Source organism: Mixophyes fleayi, chromosome 3 (assembly GCF_038048845.1).
Source record: "Mixophyes fleayi isolate aMixFle1 chromosome 3, aMixFle1.hap1, whole genome shotgun sequence".
NCBI lineage: Eukaryota > Metazoa > Chordata > Amphibia > Anura > Limnodynastidae > Mixophyes > Mixophyes fleayi.
Genome location: NC_134404.1, coordinates 257,418,727 through 257,444,605, shown reverse-complemented (window position 1 = coordinate 257,444,605; position 25,879 = coordinate 257,418,727). Strand labels below are relative to the sequence as shown.

Here is a 25,879-nt window from a genome sequence, read left to right as displayed (position 1 = left end):
ATAGACAAGAATAATTCTGTTTTAAAATATGCCACTTAAAATCAATAAAAGTAGTGATCAACCACAAATTCCTCAATAACATGATGTAGGGCAGCTCATATGTCAAATTAAGAATTCTGCCACACAGAGAAGTAGAGGAAATGAGTATAAGCTCCACTAATACACTAATACTATGTGATCTAATTTTTCTGTGGAGCATCACCTAGACCCAATTTTATTATTAATAAATCCAGTATGAATTTGTCCATATTTTGATACCAAACAGGTATGCCTGTTTGGTATCAAAATATGGACAAATTCATATGGGATTTATTAATAATAAAATTGGGTCTGGGTGATGCTCCACAGAAAATTTAGGTCACATAGTACAATTGGGTAGTAAATTAGACAATATGCAGATGATGATTGAAAAAAGTGTCACAGACCACAAGCTCCCAGAGGTGGGGACAGATATGGAAGTTTATTTAAAAAGATGACACCAGTTACCACAAATTGTCAGTCTTTTGTGAAAATCAATCCACATTGATAAGCTGTCCATCTTCCTAGCCAATTTCCCATGGCGCAGATTATAAAATTTACGCAAGTTATACTCTGAATGTAACCCCTTTTATTTTAAACTGCTTTGCTTGTGTATGTTATGTCAATTGTTCATTAATTGTTTTTTTTTATATTTGAATGCCCTGTACCTTTGTATAGTAAATCTATAAATTTAGCAAGTGGCATCCTTGATACTGTAACGAATCCATTAGCCTGTTAAGAAGAAAATAGCTCAATTAAGTTAACCCTTTCAATGCCAGTGTGTGATTTGCTGATACATTTGACTAACAAGCCTAGTGTGTGCTTGCAGTTACATCTGTGTAACAGTCTGGAGGTGTGAAGAGTTAATCCTTTGTTTGCTGTGGGCCTTGCTAGCCCGTAGGTAGCCAGAAGCCTTGTATGCCAGTGTAGGACAGTATATTGGGGTCCTATTGTCCAAAATTCAATAGGTGGTGGCAAACTTAAAATGTGTGGGGGGGGTGAGAGCGCTGTGCGATTCAGTAGGTCTATCATCTGTGTGATAGGTAGAGAGAGACTGTGGGCTCGATTCATGTGTAACCTCATACAGAAAACACCCCAAAGTCACGAAAGCTGGGAGCGTGTTTGTGACAATGATCAACTGTGCAGTATCACTTCACTTTTTATTTTGGCTGGAGCAAATGACAGATATGGGGCCTGATTCATCAAGGCACTTATCTGCCGATTTTAAGCATAGTGTCCGCAAAACCAGTCTGCGCATGCCCAGAACTGGCAGATACAGCCGTGAATGCAGTCCACATAAAGGATACTTACTACAGAGTCATAGTTCAGGGTGTAACCTGGGCGGGGAATGGGCGTTTTGTCGTAGCCATTTTTACAGTAGGGGTATGCCAAGTTTGAACACATGCAACCATGTCCGAATCAAGCACTAGACCCATCAAAGTTACTTGTTTTCCTGCCGTATCTCTTGCATCAGCTATGGTGCTAGTCTAAGTTCAGCTGGTATTTGTAAAAAAAAAACTTATAATCTTAATTCCTGAAGTACCCAAAATATTCCTCTGGATACGGCTTGGCAAAATAAGAAACCATGTTCAAGACAAAAAATGAGTTCCTCTCTGGAGGAACAAGCACCACAGAGTGAAATATTGAACGATGTAAGGTCAATTTATAAGCTAGGGGGTTTCCCATGCTAATCACTGACATCATGGTAAAACCCCCTAACTTTGTTATGGACAACTACAGGACCTAGGATGTGATTTTTTGGGGCAGGTACAGGACCTTGGAATGGTTTGGTTTTTATTAAGGACTCATACCTTAAAAGCTTATAAAACTGGATCCAGTATTTCTGGGGTTTTAATTATTTTAAATAAAATGATGTGTAATAAAAGAGATGTGCAGTTTATTTACATTTTATGCTGTCTTTTTAGTTTTATTAAAATTATGTGGTTTAAAAAAGGTGTATGTTTTATTTAAATTTTCATTTGTGGTACTACATGGCTCAGCGAGCCCAGGGCATGCTGGCACTTGTGATTCTTCAAGTGCCATCATGCCCTGACTGCCATGGGTATGGTGTGGCTTATAGTACTACAAGCACCAGCATGCCCAGGCTGTTAATGGCAGCCTGGGTTGGCTGGATCCTGTAATTCGACAAACGAAAATAATGTTAATTATTTTATTTTTACCTTTTTTTTTTTTACACTTACATTACCCCACACCCCAGCGGTGTGGAAAAAGTCATAGGGCTTTCAGCATGGGGCTTAGTAGCCCTAGAGGGGGGTCCGCACATTTTTATTGTGGACCTCATTCCCTAGGGATTCCAGCCTGGGGCTGTGTGTCATACTGGCAGGGGAACTCCACGCTGCAGGTTCCTCTGATATAGTGCAACTAGCATTGACTAGTTTGCCTAGTGCTGGTTATCGTAAAATCGGAGGACGTCACGCATTGTTCCTCCCCGATTTTGCGACTACCAGCAATAGGCTGGCAGCACAAGGGTTAATATATCATTAGGAAGGGGGATCCCATGCATATTTTTTTTAGTTCTATCTTTTTACACTGTATAAAGCCTGCAGGTCCGGAAGCTCTAATGTCGCTGAACCCACCGGCTCTGCAGGAGCAGACAGGTATGTATACTGCTGCGTTCTGTGTAGTAGAGTTGAACAGAGCAGCCCTGCACATGAATTCATCCGCGCACTTATCTAGAGATCCATGCCTTGATGAATTTGCCAGTGCGCAAAGCCTAAATACAGCATATAATAATGAATTCGGTTTACGCTAAGAACGCGTGCCCTAATGAATCAGATCCATTGTCTTTTTGTATGCATGGTCATATTGTCTGTCTAGTTCCGGTATGGTGGATCAGGGGCGAACGGAGGATTGTCGGGGGGGTTCCCCCCCGACCCAAAAAAACCCCCACCCCCCGCGAGAGCTGCTGCGCATGCGCAGCAGCTCCGTTTCTTCAGCGCTGTCCTATACAACAACCGCGGTGCTGTCTAAGAAGCGTCCGCGGCGGTGCTGTATACACTATAGCACCGCCGCGGACGCTTCTTTGACAGCGCCGCGGCTGCTGTATAGGACAGTGCAGCTATAGCGGCCACTTAGTTAGCGCAGGGGGGGTTTCAGGAGACTCAGAAACCCCCCCTGCGTGCGCCACTGTGGATTGAATTGTTATTTGAGGTAATTTACAAATGACAAAATGTGCAAATGTAGCATTCTACCTGCTGTGTACCTTAGTTTGCACAAGTGGAGTTAGATCCGCTTAGGTTTGCAGATTCCCTTTTGCAGAGTTTAAGAAGATAAAGGGGTAGAGAGGGCATATTTGTAGGGGTGTTCTTTGCCCTGGCGAGGGAAGTGTAGCCAGTTCCATATTGCAAAAATAAATGAAGTTTGCATCAGCTTTGCGCAAGAAGTCACTGGGTCTAATTCTATACATTTAGAATGGGACCTCTTCTTCCATGGTGCACATCAGCGGAGGAGCACCTTTCCTGGCACACTGCAAGCAATCTAATAGAAACATACAGAATTGTCACTTGTAATAAAGACATTTCCGATGTCTTCACACTCCACATGGTTAACAGAAGCTATAAATGAGGCTAAACTACAGTATTTTATAACAAAAAAATAAAAATGTATTTGATTACAAAGCAGTGGTACTAAAGATTGGACTTTGATGTGACATTCACATTCTTGAACAGTGTGCTAAAAGGGTTTTGTGGTGTGCATCAGTATCTGCCTACATTAATAGATGGGTTATGACTGTGTTTGTAAAATTGTATTATTAGCGTAATTTATTGGAGATTTATTTTATGTTGAGCGTAATATAATTTACTATGTGAGTAAGGGAAAAAATATGCCCCTCAATCCCAAATAAACTGGACAACACTGTACTGACCGGTGACAGCACAATATAATAATTCACATTATTAGCTCATTATAATATGAACCATGCTATAATGTGCTGTATAGCTTATTATGATCAGCACGGGTGTTAGAAGAAGCCAGGACCTAGGAACTTCCTCAAAAGTTATAGCATAACAGCGAACAGCCAGTACTCTGAAGTACTACAGAGCCATGAGGGATAGTACTCAAAATATAAGTTATAAGGCAAACTTTGGCATTGTTTAATATTAAAATAAGCTATCTGGGATTAAAGCTTAATAAAATGGGTGGGAAATCTTTCAAGTACATTATTATTACTGTTTGTTGATTTGGAACCAATTGTCAAACATCTAAATTGTTCTAAAATGTTTTATAAACAAGCATAACACATAAAAAATACATCACAGTAATTATTTTTAATGAAAAAGCAAACATTTTGTTCACCTACATTTCGCAACTTTGCTTATTTAGAATAATTAAAGGGACTGACCATTCAGAAGGGTTTGACAGATCGCATCTGACATACTCCACAGAGCAGGAAATATGAAAAATACTGCAAACTGATTGGGATTAGGACTCCAAAGCAACAATCCAATTATACAAGATAAACTTGTAGCTGCAGCTGTAAAGAGGATAAAAAATGTTTTTTTATGAGTGGAAATACTGTACAGCATATGAACACATCTTTTATTTGTTTCCTTTGTAATAGTCAAAGGGGCGTATTCAATTGTCGGCGGAAATGCCGAAAATCCAGCGGTCCGTGCACGATTACCGTTATTACGGTAATCGTGCGCGGAAAAACAGTTAATACGGTAATTTACTCGCTGGATTTCAGGTCGCAGCTCCCTGAGCCGAGAGCTGAAATCCAGCTACAAATTACCGTATTAACTGCGCGGAAAAACAACAATTGAATATGTCCCAAAGAGTCAATTATGTTGAAATAACTTAGGAGCTCTCACATACAGTAAGTAGAAATCCAAAAGACACAAAGTCTAAATATACCTAAAAATGGTCAGATAAGTGCCCCATTGTTTTTATTTCCGTGGACTGCCTAAATAAATGTTAGATATTTCTATTTTGCATTTTGATAAGCCTAAGTACTTCAAGTATTAATCACAAAATCAGCAACATACATTTAGTAATAATTTCCTAATGTAATAGGGTATTTAATGTCCTACCCAGCATAAAAAGTGCAATCCGTCCAGTGTACTGGGATAATTTTCCAGAGAGCATAGAACAAATGGCGTTAGTCGCTCCAAAGCAAATCATCACATATCCTACAAACTGTATCCCCAAGGTGCAGGTAACATAGGCCTGGAAAAGTCGAAAATAAACAATTTTACTGATTGATATAAAAGATACTAATATTTCCATGCACTTTAAATAGATGATCAGAAGAAAGAAACTCTAATTTGTTTTAATATCCTACATATAATGTGCTTTCCTTGTTGTAACCTTACTTTTAGATCAAGTGAGTAAAGTGCTAAGTGTACTTCTTCATAGAGTGTGCACATAAATTGTATATGAGTCCATTTATGATCTACTACCCATATTAGTATCATGTTAGTACATATAGCTTTAACCTGACAAATAATTGTGCACTTCAAGAAACATATCTAATGAGAGGTTAACAATGCCAAATATTGTTTCTTTCTAGATTAAAACAAAATAGATGTTTATTTGTTTAACTGCTCTGTTTTAATCAAAATGTCCAATATGGTAAACCCCCTACTCCCCACAAAAAAACCTCCTATTCTTCAGTTTCAGCAATTTAGTGTGTCTTATATAAAACCCTTACAGCTATCTACAAACTAGTCAATGATGTTTGCAAAGATGGGAACAGTGTAGGTTTCAGTGTATGAATGCAGATTTGGGGCACTAAAACAAAGAACAATTTTCTTCAGGTGCAGAAAGGACACTTATTAAGAAAAATATATAAATGTAATAAAATTTATATAATAAAAAACCATATAATAAAAATCAGTACTTAATATTATTAAAAAAACAATCATAACAAATAGATAAGGCTGCTGTAACAATAGGAGAGTTGGCAATTGATCTCCTTTCATAAGAAACCACAAAAAAACTGTCACAAAACTCAATAAATTGCCGTTATAAAATTATTTTTATTTCATATCAGTATATTAAATCTATAAAAAAACCTTAAACATACAATCTAATATAATCTAAAGCATCTAACATTATATGTAAAACTTGGATGTTGTCCTATTGAGTTATAAAATCGGGTTGGGAAGTGCCAGTCAGCTGGCTCTTTAAAATGACTGCCTGTCAGCATACGCTGCCATCGGAAAGCTGGATCTTCGGTTTCAGGTAAGTCTGTTTATATTGGATTCATTTTTTGGTCAAATCGGAATTTCGATGTAGGTGTCAAGCGTGTTGGGGTTCTCATAACCGTTAAGACGATTACCACTGATAAAATCTATCTGTGCACATGATTTGTCTCAATCTCAAACAGGAGCGTCGTCCTACATAAAAGATTCATCAAAGCAACACAATATCTCAATTTAGTATATGTATCTAAAATTCACATATTTCTTGTGTTACATAAATAGTTTTAGCTATTTAATTAAAACACCAAGGGCTAGATTTACTAAGCAGCAAGTTTGAAAAAGTGGGGATGTTGCCTATAGCAACCAATCAGATTCTAGCTTTTATTTATTTAGTACCTTCTACAGAATGTCAGCTAGAATCTGTTTGGTTGCTATAGGCAACATCCCCACTTTTTCAAACCCGCAGCTTAGTAAATCTAGCCTCCAATCTCTGAAATAACTGACTCCGTTGTTATAATAATAGAGCTAAGAAATCGCTCTACCACATACAGTGACATGTAAAATATCACGATTTGTTCAATATGCGGTGATGTCTGCTTATTAATTCATTATCCAGATCCGGGGATAACACCAATATAAAAGATAAAAAAAAATAACTTAATACAAAGTCTCCATGTCTCTAAGCTGCTTATTTAATTACCCAGATTCTGGGACAGTATCTTCTGACATCAAGTATGCAGCTAGCAGCGAACACAACAAATAATCTTTGTACTTTTGTAGTACCTTAAGATTTCAGTTGCTCAGTTCAAATTACCCAGATCCTGGGACAGAGATTTCACAGAGCTTCTCCAGCAAAATATGACAGGTCCTTTCATTGTGCTGTAATAACTCTCAGTGGCCACAAGATGAGAGATCCTTCACCGCTCTGGGTGATCTACACTGTTAGGGGCCAATTCAATTTGGCTGATTTATTCTAGGAATAACGCAGCCTGCGCACTATTACCGTTACTGTGATAAAAGTGTGCAGTATAACTGTTAGTACGGTAATTTTAATGCTGACTTTTGCTCACAGCTCCCTATGCTAAAAATAACCGTATTAACGTAATACTTTTAGCGCCGCGTTATTCCTAGAATAACTTGTCCGAATTAAATCAGCCCCTTAGAGTCACTACTCCGCTGCACTTCCAAGCTACTCAATCACAGCATATTGAAGTTTCCTTATGGACAAACAGACTTCTTTTTCTTTTTGTTTTCCAGATCAGCATCCCCTCCACTTGGCATCCGTTGACGCGTTTCGTTCAAGAAGAGCTTTTTCAAAGCATAGTGGAAAGTTCAGTACACCTTCCTTAAATAGTAATCCTTAACAAATGGAGGTACCTTTTGAATAATTAGTCCATTAATTAGTTATCTACACATCAGTTGTATCAATTTTCTTTAGTGACTGAAAGCACTCTTTCACATTCAATAAACACAAGAAAGAACTCTAAAATTATATATTCAAAAAATAGTATTAACACCATTCGATACATAAGAATAGATATAGATAGATATATAAAACTTATATCAATACATACATATACCATTAGAATATGCATATAGAATTTATAATATCCAAGTTGTACATATAATGTTAGAGTCTTCAGACTATTTTAGATTGTATGTTTCAGCTTTTTTATAAATTTAATCTACTTGTATAAAATTTAAATAATTTTATAATGTCAATTTATTGATTTCTGTGGCTTTTATTTCTGCCTTATATATTTCTATTAGTTATAACAGATTTTAGAGTGCTGTTTTTGTTTGTTTTTTTGTGAGCGCTGGGGCATTGTTGCATATGATATCTTATTGATAGGGGGCCACACTCAAATAAGGTGCTAAATGTATTGCACATCTCCTGCAATAGTAGTGTGACTATTCAAGGTAATTGCAGCCTTGAAAATGGGGTATATATACTAAACTGTGGGTTTGAAAAAGTGGAGATGTTGCCTATAGCAACCAATCAGATTCTATCTGCCATTTTGTAGAATGTACTAAATAAATGAAAACTAGAATCAGATTGTTGCTATGGCAACATCTCCACTTTTTTAAACCCGCAGTTTAGTAAATATACTCCTAGGACTTTTTTCAAATTTGGTTGCCCTGTGCACCTAATATAGCTGTAACATAATAATAAAAATATTAATATTTTGTGAAAAATAAATACAATTAAATGTGCTTTTTATCATACCCATTTATTTAGTAGGTAAAGTAGGAACTTGTTACAACTTATTGTCAGTGTTGCAGTAGCTGTTTATTACACTTTAAGCTGTAAGTTTAGCAATAAAGTAAGTTAAATAGTAATAGGTAACTTTTTATGAATTATTTCATTTTTAGTATCTTTCACCCTATTAATTTCCCTTTCACATTCTTGATTCAAAAGAATACTCTTTTTACTCTCTGTTCATTATATAAGTCAATCAATTTATATAAGCCTTGTATCTTTGTGTGTTTTACATTCATATCATGCAACTCTGACCTTGAATGTGTGATCCTACTTAGTTACATGGATATTTTAACTAAATTAAAATTTTCAAAATGAACTAACAATACTGATTAACCTTAATTTTACCACAGTTCACACCTTGGTGTAGTCACTTGAAAGAAATCCTTGCTGGAAACCACTGAACATTGTCAAAGGTATAAGGAGCCACTGCCGTATATCTTTGAGTTGGCGTATGGTGCTAAGTAATGACATCCAGGCAGATGGTTTGGCTTCCGTTTCATTTTTCTCTTTTTCTTTTAAATCAATTTGATCCAACAAAATTACAATAAGTAGAACAGCAAGCACCCCACAGCCTGTGAAAATATACAAATTAAGGGGATATCATATTGAACCATTACTTTCATTTTTTGTATAAATATGCATATAAAGTTAGAAATGATATTATACCGCTAAAAATTAACAAAAGCTCTAGCTGGAACTATATACTATATAGATGGAGCTTTGTTCAGGTGATTATATAGTTCTAAGAAAAATGTACATTTTCTTGAGAAGCATACCATACCTATGCATGCTGTACAGTTAAACATTCACAACAAAATACTGTGGTTGCCCTTTCCTTGATATCACCACCCCAGCATACACAACAAAATACCAATACAATACTTTGAAAGTTCAGTTTACTTGGCAAAGTGGCGAGAGAGAAGGAAATATCGGGCAGAACAGTAGCTCAGTAGTTAATGCTTCTGCCTCATAGCGCTGGTCACAAGGGCCATGAGTTCAATTCCCAACCAGGACCTTATCCATGTTTCTAAGACTAGTGAATCAGTTTGCAATTATGTTGAAAATGTTCTTGGAATTCAGAACAAAAGCTAAAGACAAGGAACTTCAATTAAATATTTTATGAAATTCTATCTGTCCGTCCCACACACTACATCAGAAGGAGGAAGCTTAGGGAGATTAATAAGGGGATGTTAATAATTTTGTTTAAGAAGGAGGGCTTAGGGTTCTTGGAGAACTAGGCTATTTCTCTATTGGCTTCAGACTCCAGGGATTGACTACAACTCAATGAGTGCAGCTGTGTAAGGGCTAAATATAACTAGAATACTAGAGACTTATTTGACTAGAACCTTGGGTGGGAGCTGGAGTGAGGATATTAACGGTGAGCATGATTGTGTAGCTAGGGATTGTGGCTTATTTATTTGGATAGGGCATAATTGAATGCAATAATATGTCGATTTTTTTTATTACACAGTAGTTGTTACTATGTGAATCACACTTACCAGTATAAATGCCCATCAGAGTGTAACGCACGTTGTCTGATACACCAGAAGGTGGTGCTGTAGAGTTGTTAGGTCCAGCAGCAAGTGCAGGACAATTATTTGGCCCACAGTGAGAGAAGCTAGCATTTTCATATACCACTGCAATAAAACAACACAAATTATTAATATTATCTTTAAAATCTGGAATTTGATTTATTAATCTACACTATATATAGGCTATAAGTTTCTAAGCATTGCTTTTAGTTGTGTTATGGCAAGGTATTATTGGTTAATTTCCAGGAAGAAATTTGGCTATCATCTGAAGCACCATGACTTAATCCATGACTGTATTAAAGTTTGCTATCCTCTATGTCATAAAATTAATGTGTTTTAGGATAATCGTGCAGCCCATGTTATAATACCACGCTGTTCAACAGGGGGATAACTACTCATTAGTCAGACCTCATTTTGTAAACAAGGTATGGGCTTTGGTACCTGTCTATACAAGTGACATAGAGGAACTTGAGAGGGTTCGGAGGCATTAAGGCAATCCAAAAGGAATGTAAGGATTGCATTCTAAAACAATCTTTGGGTTGTCAAAAAAAAATTGTCTATAGTTTATATATACAATAATATATACATATATATATATATATATATATATATATATATATCCATAGATTTGCTTAACAAACATAGAACATTCACTGCAAGTGGAAGAAAGATAGTTTAACTCTGAAAATAGAAAGGAGTTTTAACCACCGGTGGTCATAATGGAAAATACATAAACTTAATTGGCAAAGTGTCACTGTGAGTTTTATTTTAAGTTTATGCTAATATCTTACCTCAGTGCAGACCTCCTTTGGTGTTAAGCACGCTCACTAATGTAATGCTGTGTAAATTGTTTATTATTCATTAATAATAGAAATTGCTATTGAGTTTGAAAGTATCAGTTTAAGACTTCAAAGTTCATGAAGTGTGTTTGCTTTGTCTCCAACTATTAGACATTCTCATCACTTTGCAATTACAATTACAGTTCTTTACAAGGCTACCTTACATGACAAGTTCATAAATTCATACAATAGGGAATGTGCCATATTTTACTATCTATGCAGTCATAGTTGAAATCTACATCAATCAAATCACATTTACTATTACAGTACTGTTCAACTTTATTAGGTATTTATTTTGTGGTATAAAGGCATTTCTCTGTGGTAGTAGACACAATTATGTGGTAAAGTAAAACTTTAAAAGTGATAAATTTAATGGGTTATCAGAAAAAGCAAGGGAAATTTTCAGGTCACGGATTTAAAGTTTAATGTAAAGATGCCCTTTTTGCGACAGATCTATAAGTTAACATATTTCATGACCTGTGTAACTCAAAACAAGACAAATCTTTAGTGGGCACGCTTAACTTGCATCTACATCCCCTCACCGTACCACACTTGCACGTTAACATTGTCTCCAAACACAAGGGATCACAAGTGTAAGATATGTGTAACTCTAAATCAGGCCTTGAGGCTCCTTTGCCAGGCACATTTACAAAGAAAGCCTAACTTGGCAGAGTACATAACATTAATACAATATATGCTGAACAAAGACATTGTGTATGAAATGTAAGTATTCTGTTCTATTCTGTTCTCTGCCGATTAATCTTTCATTTGTAGTCTTATCCATCAAAGACACCTCAGCGCCCTGAAAGTTTGCATTCCTATTTTCCGGTTTAGACATTTAAGTGGTAATTAACGATCCTGAAAATTCTGACAGGCTTTAGTCTGTCGGAATTCTGACAAAAAAAGAATACAATATAAGCAGACTTACCTGAACACCGATGCTGCAGATCTCCGATGGAAGTGGCATGCTGACAGGCAGTCATTCCGAAGACAGAGGACTCCGGCACTTCAGTTTGATGTCAACGAGACTTACATCAATGTTAATTTAAAGCGGCAATGTCTGGACGCCACAGGCTAAGTGTTTTAACACTTAGCCTGCAGAGTCCAGACATTGCCGCTTTAATAAGTGTTTTAACACTTAGCCTGCGGGGTCCAGACAGTGCCGCTTTAAATTAACATTGATGTAAGTCGCGCTGACGTCAAACTGAAGTTCCGGAGTCCTGTGTCTTCGGAATGACTGCCTGTCAGCATGTCGCTTTCATCAAAGACCTTGAGCTTTGGTGTTCAGGTAAGTCTGCTTATATTGTATAAGTTCTTGTCAGAATTCGGGTTTTTCTCGTAGGACTGTCGTCATTTTTAGGATCATTAATACGTACCCAACCCAGACATTTAAGGTATCTGGTGGTATCTAGCATTACACATTTTCTATTGGCTATACATTCCACACTCATTATTAATCTATATCCTATGGTTGTGGTATGATCTATTACTATTATATTGTTTTTATGACTATCTAATACATAAAGGGGGATTGTGATACAGGGTCTTTCAGTAATATGAAAACAAAACATAAGCAACAGTCTAAAAACATAATACAAACATAAGTGATTTACACTCCGACCTAAGGCAACAAGCTATAACTTCAAAGGCAGAAAACATATCAAATTTATAGATTTCAAATATAGACATTGGCACCTGTGTAATAACAGACACGAATACAGTGTACACAGTCTAAGAGATGCAACTAGAGTTTGAAACACTGAAATAAATGAACATTAATATACATACAAGGATACAGAATGACAGAAACCTGCAGTATGACCCTTAGGGCAAATACACAACATAAACACTTCAGCAAGAATCTGCTTGGTATACCATCCATGGTGACAGGATGTTATGAAGGATATACCTATTGCACCATAAAAGAGAATACTTTGAATGCTAAAGGTAAAATTGTAAACAGTTTTTACTTTGTGCCATAACGTCAATGCTAAGACGCAACTGACCATCATATAGAGGCTGTTCCATGGCATAAACGGCGCATCTCAATGTCTAATCCTAGAGTCCACAATATATATGACTAGCCTCATTATGGAAGCATATACTGTAATCTCAGAATGACAGCATATTGTAAGCCTGTGTAGATACACATTTATATACTATTGACGAGTGATTGAAGTGGAAATGTAGAAGTAGGGAATATATAATTGAATTGAATTTGGTAGTTTGAATAATATTTTTATTAAAATACTTGTCCCCTCCCTGCCCAAATGACTCCCCCCTTCCCCAAATCTGTGTCTGTGCATTTCCAACCATCCTTCAGTACTATTTGTGCTTTTTCTGTGATGCAGCTTTCTCTTCCTTGTGTTTCTGCTGTATCTCTCCTACACCTTGAAACATCTCAGACTTCACATCTGTTAAAAGTCAGTACCCTATATACATCCTGATTAGCGCTGGCAGGCCAGTGATGTGGAGTCCCCGGTATTCACCAAGAACCTCCGCAAGGCGGGATGGACTTAACTGCCGGGAACACGCAGGTCGCCGCCCTCAGAATGTAAAACTAGGTCTAAATCAAAGGAGAAGGTCTCTAGAGAACAGCAGACGCGGAATTATGCAGTGGAGGAATCAGGCTGGGAGTAGTCAGACACGCTGGGAACTGATACACAGATATCAGGCTAAGAGTAGTCAGACACACTGGGAACTGCTACATGAATATCAGGCCGAGAATAGTCAGGCACGCCGTGAACTGGTACACGGATATCAGGCAGAGAGTAGTCAGACACGCCAGGAACTGGTACATAGATATCAGATATGAAGATATGAAGTACACGAGGATGTTCCACAGACTTGGTCAGACAGGCGATACTGGTACACAAGGAGATCCAAAGGTAAAGGTATCAACAGAGAATGACGGAGAGTCAGAGGCACAGCAAACGAGTTGCACTGACACAGAGCAAGTGTCAGTACAGGTTTAAATAGGAGAAAGTTTGAATCACCCGCCCTAGAGACCCGATTATGTAATCACATCGGAGAGCCGATCACAACACTACGAGACCAATGCTGGAACGAGTGAAAGGTGAGTGTCCAATCAGCGCGATCCGAGCCCAGCTGCTGAAAATTGCAGAGAGAAGCACAGAGAGGCCAACATGGAAACATGAACAGTAAGTTTAGTTACAGTTAGAGATGGGTGGGCTCGATTCCCCGAGAACCGAACCCACCCGAACTTAGGCTATCCGAGTACCGAGCCGAGTCGGCTCGGTACCTTACCGCCAATTCAAATTCCAAATCAAGGCGAACGTCATCGTGACGTCGTCCGATCCCGTATCTTGCGAGTTTTGTAATGTATCATGATTAGTCTGCTGTGTCTTTAAGGTGAAACAGGAAGGGGTTTGGCTGTCAGAGCAGTGTCTCCTCCTTGTCAGGAACTTATGCACTGAGCTGTACTGGAGATTATACTTAACTATACACCAGTCTGATTTACATGTGTTCCCTTTACTGAACGCTCCAGTCACAACAAGCAAAGTACTGAGACCATGTCTGACTGACAGGTGAAGGTGAGTCAGTCAGGGTACTTTTATGTTTAGGACTTATGTAAACAGATCAGAACAATATCACCAGGTAATGATTTTCACACAATTTTTATTCTTATGACCGGAACCAAAAGAGTAGTAGTGGGAGCCTGAGAGTGAAAATGGTTATTTGTTATTGTGAATTATATATTTTCTTAGCAGATTAGAATTTATATTACTGTGTAGCCATCATGACCTTCATAACATTATCATATGACATCAGTAATTGGGAGAAAATGACAAAATATAAAATGTTTACACTATGTTTACACTATAGATAGACATTGCATAAACTACAATGTATCCGATTTAATGTAATATATCCAATTTATACATTAATTCAATCTGACATAAGTCATTTACTGAAAGGAAAGGATTTGACATGGTATTTGAAACTGGACTTGCTAGGAGCAATTGCTGCAGTATGGTTGCATCCAAATTCAAAGAAAATGACAGTTATCTTATAGACGCTATTACAAAATTAGTGGATAAATATATAAGCAACCTGAGTGGTCTTACTTACTGAATGTACTGCAAATTGCTGTAAGACATCTCATTAACTAATAAAGCTCAGATTGCTACACTAAAAGCATTGATACCCAAATTGAGGATGCTATTTTGGAATTGCAAGAGGATGAGGATGTTGATGACAATGATGTTATTTGTGTACCGGTGAGTTTGTGACACTGGTGTATGGCAATGTTTTCTAGATGTGATATAAACTCCATGGTCTTTGTGCTGTTGCTCTGTCACTTAACATCCAGCCAGCTCGCTGCAGTATTTGGCTGAAAGTATATGAAAATAATATTGTGACCTGTGAGGTGGTCAAAATTGAATGGAAATGACTACAAATTAGTGTTAGTGAGGTTATTAATAATGTAGGTACAAAATAATACCTAAATTATGTTATTTTAAGCTACAAAAATGGAATTTTTTAACAAATTGCAAAACAAAACCAAACAAAACCAAAACCGAAACACGCAATAGCGGTTTTGCAAAACCAAGACACGACTGTAATCCAGATCCAAAACCGAATACAAAACCAAAACACGGTGGTCAGTGATCATCTCTAGTTACAGTACCCCCGGCCATAAGGGTGGACTCTGGACACCCTAAAAGGGTTTGTTGGGAAACTTCTTATGAAACTGTTTGAGTAATTGGGGAGCATGAATATCCAAAGCCTTAAAGTTTTGTTACAACATCTACATGGCAACTGGTAAGAATTTTTAAGAATCTAAGCAAGATGTGCATCCATTGAATAATCAATAGAAATTATCCTAAAAAAAGTTTGACATGAGCAGTCATTTTACACATTGACTATTGGGATATCCCCAAGCTTGAAATATACACTCCTCTAGCACCAATGTAGGCATCTTTTGGATTTTCACCTGTTGTTTCACTACAAATCCAAGTATTCCCTTCCTGACTTGCCTTGTAGATCCATACCAACTGGGGTGCCATAGGTTGCCCAAGCTGATTTTTCACTTAAGATGTTCCTCTTCTCTGTCTCTTACATTTGCTCTTTAGCACTGTTTAGCTCTCCCTCCTTTTTTTAAGCGTCATTTATCCTAAACTATCACTATAAAATATGATCAACTATTTCAAAATGGTGTCTGTATCCCTGACACTTTCATTCTTAAGCTGGTTCTCCCATCACACTTTACCTTTTATGTATCCTCCTGTACCACATTTTCTGCTGTTCCTCTCACCTATCCTCTTCACCATCTTCTCCCCTGTCCCTCTCACCTAATCCCCTGCACCATCTTCTTACCTGACCTTATCATATATCCCCTGCATCATCTTCTCACCTGTTCCTCTTACATATCACCTTGCACCATTTTCTCCTCTGTTCTTCTTATCTACCCTCCTACACCATCTTCTCCCCTGTACTACTTTCCTATCCCCCTCCACCATCTTCTCCCCTATCCCTCTTAACTAATCCCCTGCACTATCTTCTTCACCGACCCTCTCACCTATCCCCCTGCAACTTTGTCTCACCTGTTACTCTTACATATCTCCTGCACCATCTTCTCCCCTGTTGCTCTTACCTATCCTAATGCACCATCTTTTCCCGTGTCACACTCACCTATTCCCCTGCACCATCTTCTCCCTGGTTCCTCTCACCTATCCCCCTGCACTATCTTTTCCTGTGATCCTGTCACCTATCCCCCTGCACCATCTTCTCCTCTGTCCCTTTCCCCTAGCCCCCTGCACCATCTTCTCCCCTGATCCTCTCACTTATCTTTCTGCAGTACACCATCTTCTCCCCTGTATCACTTTCCTATCCCCCTGCACCATCTTCTCCCCTGTCCCTCTTACCTATCACCCTGCAGCAACTTCCCCCCTGTCCCTCTCACCTAACCCGCTGCAACATCGTCGCCCCTTGTTTCCCTCACCTTGTTGTTAGCCTTGTTCCTCTGCAACATCTTTCCCTTTTCTCTTACTTAACCTCCTGCAGCTTTCTTCCCCCTAACTCATTTATTTTCCCTTTTCTGCTTCCCCATTGTTGTCTCTTAGGACATTCCTACTCTTAATCGCTTCTCTGCTGCTCTCCTGTTTCTTCATTCATCATCTATATACCCCTCTTACTTGTGCCTCACTCAGCGAGTGAATAGACTATATGTATGTAATGTAAAAATGTTGTTGCACTGCAAGGGGAAAGCTGTGATCGAAGCCACACTGCTGGGGAAGGGGTGGGCGTGATTGCAACCACTCTGCTAGGCTGCACGCTATGATGTGGAGGGGGATGCTGTGGTAGTGGATACATTGGAAGTGGAAGATGACTTATCATTCCTTTTGGAAGCAGTGGCAGAGGTGGAAGTATGGTATACCATTGTATAACGGCCCACCTCGACCACTGCTATAGACTTTCAAAAATACACTAAGCATTGCAGGCCTTATTAAGTCTAATACACTGTCTCTGGGACATAAAATTGTTGTATGTTTTAAATATGCTGAGTTTGTATCATATTAATTTAAGGGATAAGCGGATGTGCATATGACAGATCAAAAAGGTATAGGGTGCTTTGTTCTAGAATGTGTTGACATATAAATTAATAAAGTACTGTGTAGATTGTATTGATATATGTATTTTTAACTACTTCATTCTTATTCAGAGAGTTAAGAGTGAAGCTGGTAGAAAGCTGCCATTTTGCACCTTTGTAAAATCATGTTGTGCTGCAGAAGGTGGGGACAAATTTTAAATGTGTGGACAGATGTGGGAGGTGGAGCAATCTAACCCAACGTTAAATCGCAATATTAAAGCTGCCCAGTATTTCTATGCTACATGCAAAAACAGGCAGCATTTTCCTTGTATGCAAAATATATTGCATTTGCATCCCCTGCATCTCAACATGGTTTCACCAGGTGAAAATATGCAAGCTTTAGCTGGATTTGTTATTAGAAAAATTATATTTGTTGTGCTTTTCTATTTGTATATGAATAACTACAACCCCTAAGTCTACAGACCCCATTTACTGGAAAAGTGATTCAATATTGCACGATAAGGATATAACAAATGAGTATAGTAAATACTTGTATAAAACATTTATGAACTATGGGCCTGATTCATTAAGGATCTTAACTAAAGAAACTTCTTATTTCAGCCTCCTGGACAAAACCATGTTACAATGCAAGGGGTGCAAATTAGTATTCTGTTTTGCACATAAGTTAAATTCTGACTGTTTTTCATGTAGCACACAAATATTTGATAGCTTATTTGTACACTGAAATTTAAAGTTGATATTTGCGTGCTACATGAAAAAACAGTCAGTATTTAACATATGTGCAAAACAGATTACTAATTTGCATTTTTAACATGGTTTTGTCCAGGAGACTGAAATAAGAAGTTTCTCAAGTTAAGATCCTTAATGAATCAGGCCCTATATTCTTATATTTGGAGTCTAATAATGTCAAAAAGTGCCAACAATAACAGTATCTTTCACTGTGTTTTTCATTTTAGGATATATCAGTTATACTGAAGATAGAGAAGGTAACAGTACACAAAACAGTTGTTCACACACAGCATCTACACTGAATATAGCCTCTGGAGGTAATTTCCACAACAATTTCTTGGGATAACTGGAGAAAAAGGGAGCTAGATTGTAGATCATCCTAAGCTGGGAACCATAGCCGTGTCCTAATCTTTTTTTAAAAAAAATCTGTAATTGGTAAAGTCTGCATTTTGCCTTTGACTGTGAGATCTTGCTGCATCAGGCATGTTTAGTAACGCACTGTCATATTTGTTAAGTGCTTGTAATTATTTTATTTTTATGCCGAAAAGAAGTAATTCTAGTACTTATTTTGTAAATGTACATGTTAATTGATTTTTCAGTATCTTCTCAACCAGTTTTAACTGAGATACAGCAAGAAATGATATACCCCTGAGATTTGGGTACCAACAATACTAGACTTAACATTCTCTACCAAGAAGTCTCTATCAGTTTGCTCTTTACAGGCACTTCAATTAATTGCTTTATCTAGGAAATGTATCATTGCTAATGAACGACTACTATTATTATCGGAGATTTGTTAGGTGCCACAATGCTTGCACAGTACAGTTTGTTAAACACGGCATACATAAAACAGGGATGTTATAGAAAACTAGAGATGGTCACTGACCCCCGTGTTTTGGTTTTGTATTCGGTTTTGGATCTGGATTACCTTTGTGTTTTGGTTTTGGTTTTGCAAAACGACCCTTGCGTGTTTTGGTTTTGGTTTTGGTTTTGTTTGGTTTTGTTTTGCTATTTTCGAAAAAAATAAAAAAAAAATTGTCTAAAAAAACCTAATTTAGTGCTCCACCAGTTTCTTAGATAAGTGAGGTAATTCTAAAGCTAATAAATTAAAACAGTTTAATCCCTGGTAGGCCGTCCTTAATTCGAACACTTGTCTGCAAATTATACAGACAAACCTGGTTGTCTACCTCCTCCATCTTTGATTATTGGCAATGTAGCCATCATCTTTGGGTGTATATTACACCCTACACTATCTATGCCCCCCCCCCCGCCCTCCACTTGTAGTTGAATATAAAAAAAGCAGCCTGCACAGACTGTGGAACTAGAAATTCGAATATACAAAGAAATGGACAAAGGCAGTTTGGTATCGGTCTGCATCAGATCCCCTCTCCATTAGGAGTAAAATAGAAAACTATTCAGCTGTTATATAATCTAGAATATAAATAGAAATTGAGAAAGGCAATTTGGTGTCTGTCTGCATCATAATCATCAACATCCTCATTAGCGCCCTCATCACCGCCACAAATCTCCCCCTCATCCGCTTCTATTTCCAAAGTGGCATCCTCAATTTATGTATCAGCGACTACACTCGGGCTGTTCAGGTACACATCAGCAGAACTGCTGAAAGGGCCCTTCTTTATGGGTACACTAACAGAATGCTCACGATTAGACATACCACTGTTGGATGGACTCTCCACAGGGATTGGTGTCATTTGTGAATCAGAGCAAACATTATCCTCTAATGCCTTACTGTTATCTTGCCGCTCGACGCGTAACAGTAGTTGTGCACCAATTGTAGGCTCAGTAACTTTTTGGGATCTGCCACTAATAGCCAAAGGTGAAGGCCTCATTCTCTCTTTGCCACTGCGTGTGTAGAATGGCATGTTGGCAATTTTTTTTTATCGGCACTTAACTTTTGCTCTGTAACACTTCTTTTTCACTTCAACACAGTAAATTTTATTTTTGGGGTTTTTTGGACTGATTTCGAAACACTGTGTAGATTAACATCGCCTTGCCCAGATGACGTACTGGGAACACTAACATCAGGACTGGTGACAGAACCTGGTTGCTCATTCTGATCATATGTGGACTGCTTTGAATTCATTCTGAGCCCAAAGCACTGTGGAGTTCTAAAAATTATTTGGTAAGATACTACTGACAGATAGTAATTTTGACAGCCAGAAATATTTATGCACAATTATGGGGGACACCCCAAAAGCACTGTGGAGTGCTAAAAATTATTAGATAGATACTGCTGACAGATAGTAATTTTGACAGCCAGAAATATTTATGCACAATTATGGGGGACACCCCAAAAGCACTGTGGAGTGCTAAAAATTATTAGATAGATACTGCTGACAGATAGTAATTTTGACAGCCAGAAATATTTATGCACAATTATGGGGGACATCCCAAAAGCACTGGGGAGTGCCAAATATTGAAAAAAGAAAAAAAACCTATATCCTCCTCTCTTCTCTGGCGATTTTTGTTACAACAATTGGAATCAGAACATTGGATTCTCTGTCCCTGCTCTAATCAGCCTGTGACTACACCCTGCTCTCTCCCTCTGTCAAATGGCGATGGATTGCTGTGGAGGCGGGTATTTATAATCTTGAAGTATCGCGAGAACCGAGCCCCGAGATCCGATGACATCACAATGACGTTCGGCCTCGATTTGGATTCGGAGCGGGTGGTTGAGTACCGAGCTACTCAGCTTGGTACTCGGATGCCCAAAGTTCGGGTGGGTTCGGTTCTCGGGGAACCGGACCCGCCCATCTCTATAGAAAACATTCAATAAATTGTGATGGGATGGGCAACTCTCGCTGCTATACAAGGGATATGTGATCTCCCTAACAACAAACAGTAGAATAGAAAACAAAAACTAAGTACAGTGCTGAGATTTGTTACTAACCCTAATCATAAAACAGGGACATAAAAGACAGACAAAATAAATGCAGACATTAAAACAAAGGGTATGGCAGACCCTTCTCATTAGAAAGCGTACATTCTAAGTGGAAGAGGGCACAGTTTAAACAAGAGAAACAAATGTAGATTAGAGTGGAACTTGAAGGGCCTGATCGACCAATAGGCTGACCAGGCTGCAGCCTGGGGCACTGGAGCCAGGCGAGCGCAGCGTCGCCGAGATGTTTTTTTTTTGTTTTTTTTCTAAATGTGGCAGCCGGAGTCACCGGGACCGCCCCTGGTCTAAAGGAGCGGTCCCGACTGTCACTATCACATTACAGGCAGTCTGGCAGCGATCGCTGCTAGCTGCTTGTAAGTGTGACCACGGGTGCTTCCTGCTCTGGTCACGTGGGATCAGGAGTTCCACATCTCATGTGACCAGAGTAAGAAGCTCCCGCGGCCACACTGACAGGCAGCAAGCAGCGATCGCTGGCAGACTGCCTGTCATACACAGCGCTGAAAAGAGGTCTCTACAGCAAGTCCATTCTAATGTCTCGGTGGGAGGGGCGGCAGATGGACAGGTGAGGTGGTGAAGGGGGCAGGTGAGGTGGCTGAAGGGGGCAGGTGAGGTGGCACTACGGTTGAAATAGGCTAGGGAGGCCAGAACCCTTAATCGGGACCTGGGAACTTGGGACAGTTGAGGGTGATTAGTCTTAATAGTATAATCAGGGATAAGGTAAGTGCAAAAAAGAGATTGATTTTCAGAGAGCGTATAAACATTTGAAGGATGTGGGAAAGCCTAAATGTGCATGGTACGAAATATATAGGTAAATATATATATATATATATATATATATATATATATATTATACATGTAAATGTATATATATATATATATATATATATATATATACATATATATATATATATATATATATATATATATATAATATATGTGTGTATATATATACATGTGTATATATTAGAGATGGGCGGGCTCGGTTCACCGAGATCCGAATCCTACCGAATTTAGGGTATCCGAGTACCGAGCCGAGCAGGCTCAGTACTCTCCCGCCTGTTCGGTTTTGAAATCGAGGCAAAACGTCATCGTGACATATTCGTTTTTCTGAGCAAGATTTGAAAAGCATAAATACCTGCCTCCACAACAATCCATCGCCATTTGAAAGAGGGAGAAAGCAGGGTTAGGTCACACTGGCTATATTAGCGCAGGGACAGTGATTGGTTGTATTCAATACCATTGAAAGCTTAATACCAGTTGTTACAGAGTAAGAGGAGAAGAGAGGAGGGTTTTTGTTTAGTTTCTGGCACTCCAAGTGCTGTTGGGGTATCCACCATTCTTTTGCAGAAATTTATCTGTCTGTGAAAAAAAGTACAATTTTGCAGCACTGTAAAAACAATATATTTAGCACTTCCATTTGCTTTTGGGGTGTCCCCCATTCTTTTGCAGAAATTTATCTGGCTGTGAAAAAAGTCCTATTTTGCAGCAGTGTTAATAAAATATATTTAGCACTCCCATTTGCTGTTGGGGTGTCCCCCATTCTTTTGCAAAAATTTATCTGGCTGTCAAAAAAGTCCTATTTTGCAGCAGTGTCAAAAACAATTTGTAGCACTACAAGTGATTTGGGCTCAGAATGGATTCAAAGCAGTCCACATATGAGCAAAATGAGCAACCAGGTTCTGTCACCAGTCCTGATGGTAGTGTTCCCAGTACGTCATCTGGGAAAGGTGATGTCAAACTACACCGTCTTTTGAAATCAGGCAAGAAAACACACACCAAAAAAAAACTACCGTATTGAAGCGAAAAAGAAGTGTAACTGAGGAAAAGTTAAGTGCCGATAAAAAAAAAAAATTGCCAACATGCCATGCTACACACGCAGTGGCAAAGAGAGAATGAGGCCTTCACCTTTGTCTATTAGTGGCAGATCAAAAAATGTTACCGAGCCTACAAGTGGTGCACAACTACTGTTACGCGTCAAAGCCGAGCTGCAAGATAACAGTAAGGCATTAGAGGATAATGTTTGTTCTGAATCACAAATGACACCAATCCCTGTGGAAAGTCCATCCAACAGTGGGATGTCTAATCGTGAGCATTCTGTTAGTGTACCCATAAAGAGGGACCCTTTCAGCAGTTCTGCTGATGTGTGCCTGAACAGCCTGAGTGTTGCCGGTAATACACAAATTGAGGATGCCACTTTGGAAATAGAAGAGGATGAGGGAGAGATTTGTGTAGGCGACGAGGTCGCTAATGAGGATGTAGATGATTATGATGCAGACAGATACCAAATTGCCTTTCTCAATTTCTATTTATATTCTAGATTATATAACGGCTGCATAGTTTTCTATTTTACTCCTAGTGGAGAGAGGATCTGATACAGACAGATATCAAACTGCCTTTGTCCACTTCTTTGTATATTTGAATTTCTATTTCTACAGTCTATGCAGGCTGCTTTTGTTCTATTTTACTACAAGTGGATGGGGGAGGGGGGCTGATGCAGACAGAAACCAAACTGCCTTTGTCCATTTCTTTGCATATTCGAATTTCTAGTTCTACAGTCTATGCAGGCTGCTTTTGTTCTATTTTTTCTACAAGTGGATGGGGGGGAGGGGGGCTGATGCAGACAGATACCAAACTGCCTTTGTCCATTTCTTTTAATATTCTAATTCTACAGTCTATGCAGGCTGCTTTTTTTCTATTCAACTACAAGTGCAGGTCGGGAGGGTCATAGACAGCCACCAAACTACCTTGGTCCATTTATTTTTTATATTGTCCAGTCTATCCAGGGTGCTTTTATCTATTCAACTACAAGTGGAGGGCGGGGGGGGGGGGGGGGTTATAGACAGCCACCAAACTACCTTGGTCCATTTATTTTTTATCTTGTTCAGTCTATCCAGGCTGCTTTTTTTCTATTCAACTACAAGTGGAGGGCGGGGGGGGGGGGGGGGCTATAGAGACAGAAACCAAACTGCCTTCGTCCATTTCTTTAGATATTTAACTATAAGTGTAGGGTGTAATATACATGTATATGTGGGTGTACAGCGCTGAGAGATATCCACCTAAATGTGTGCTGGTTGATATTATATCTACCAGTCTAGTCACATACATCTAGTATAAAATAGATCATGCAATTTTAATAATTAAAACATACCATACAATAAGGATAATTCATCCAATAGGGACAATAAGATGTACAGCTGATAACAAATGTCCCAAAATATATAGCACAATCAAGGGGGCAATAGAGGTTACTTGCCCTATGATGGATAGTCAATATAGAGTTGAATGTACCAATCCGGAAAAAGTCCTGTGTACAGACATGAATCGCCAGCTGGGTAAAAACTCAGATGAAAAACCGCCAATATCGGAAGTTGAAGAAATATCAAATGAGACTAGACAGTGGATAGGGGTTAGCATAAATATGCCGCACTTACTTAAATCCCCCTGGTTTCACCAAAAGGTCAAATGTGTCCCAATGAAATCTCCTCCAATGCTGTTCATGTAGCGGCGTATAGCAGCGTATGGCTCATCAGAGTCTCCTCCAAATTTGTGCTGTCCGCATTACAGCGTGTGAAATCCAGTAATCAAATAGACAGGTGCGCACCTGTAGATGTCCGGGAGAAACAGATCTGCCGTCCGTTCGTTCCTATTATGACTGTGACCATAGATGCCGCTCGGGACATCAATAAGTGCAATAGGTCACTGTGATCTTTATGGGTAGCAAAAGTAAATCACATATATCTCCAGCAGATGATTAGAATTTTCCAAGGCAACGCGTTTCATCCACTACATTGTGGACTTTATCAAGCCTCAATCCCAGCTGTTTAGTCATAGGTCCTTATATAGTCCCGGTCCGGGAGAGTAGGCAACTATGCGTTAAAGAAAAGCAGCTAATGAACTTCTAGAGACTGAAGTGTCTTTTACATTTCTGTCTCCATTACTGAAGTCATGTTGTCTTACCTGTCAGTCTTTGATTACATCTTGGTCTCCATGAAAATGGCCACCTCCATAGGCATCAATACATGGACATAGGACACAATTTCTGAACTGTGTCATCATGCCACAGATGGCATTGTACAGTCTTGTACTGGCTCAGCATCAAGGAGAATGCCAGACTCTTCAGGGAGTGAGGGAGAAATTACCTATTTCAGGGAGTCTCCCTGACATTCAGGGAGAGTTGGCAAGTATGTCATACACTTGTTTTCAATAACACAATGTTTGACAGCTTCCTAAGTCTGCAGTCCCTCAATTACTAGCAAACGTAACTTCATTATTGCACAATAAGAATATAATAGAGTAGGGTGAATACTTGCATAAACAACAATTAAATACTTTCTTATCTTTCACAACTGGTAATGTCAGAGAGTGACAACTATAATTGTATCTTTCACTGTATTTTCCATTTACGATATATCAGTCGTGCTGGAGAAGGCAAAGCTAACAATAGATTCACAGTTGCTTATAAATAGCATCTACAGCTCCTTCGCTTCATCTCTCAATTGTAGACAAGACAGCCTCAAATTATTTCACACACAAAACACACAGTGGAAGACCTATAATGTATAATAACAGCCTATGTGTCTGGTCCATCCAGCCCTTCCTACATGTAAAAGACATGACATATTTTGTGAAAACATATTCCTTTCATGAAACAAAGATGTGCAACAGTTTCCCTCTGTTTTATATAAACATAAACGGTAAATACATAAAGTATGTATGCAAAAAAATGTATAAAATGGAAAAAAATTGTAACATGATATTACAAATCCGAAAATTGTAATTGCTTTATCAAAAAACTAATACTCATGTAAAATATTAATGTATCTCTTACTTGAGAAATATA

General features: G+C 38.6%; 1 protein-coding gene across 1 annotated transcript in view; it reads right to left on the bottom strand.

Annotated features, from left to right (window-relative positions):
• LOC142144514 (protein unc-93 homolog A-like) overlaps positions 1–25,879 on the bottom strand; it is a 53,844-nt gene that overhangs the window by 4,160 nt on the left and 23,805 nt on the right. Inside the window, exons 4-7 of the mRNA XM_075203488.1 lie at positions 9,945–10,082; positions 8,803–9,017; positions 5,070–5,205; positions 4,382–4,513 (exon numbers count right to left, since the gene is read on the bottom strand). Of these exons, the coding sequence (XP_075059589.1) occupies positions 4,382–4,513; positions 5,070–5,205; positions 8,803–9,017; positions 9,945–10,082 (621 nt within the window). The remainder of the gene's footprint in view (positions 1–4,381; positions 4,514–5,069; positions 5,206–8,802; positions 9,018–9,944; positions 10,083–25,879) is intronic.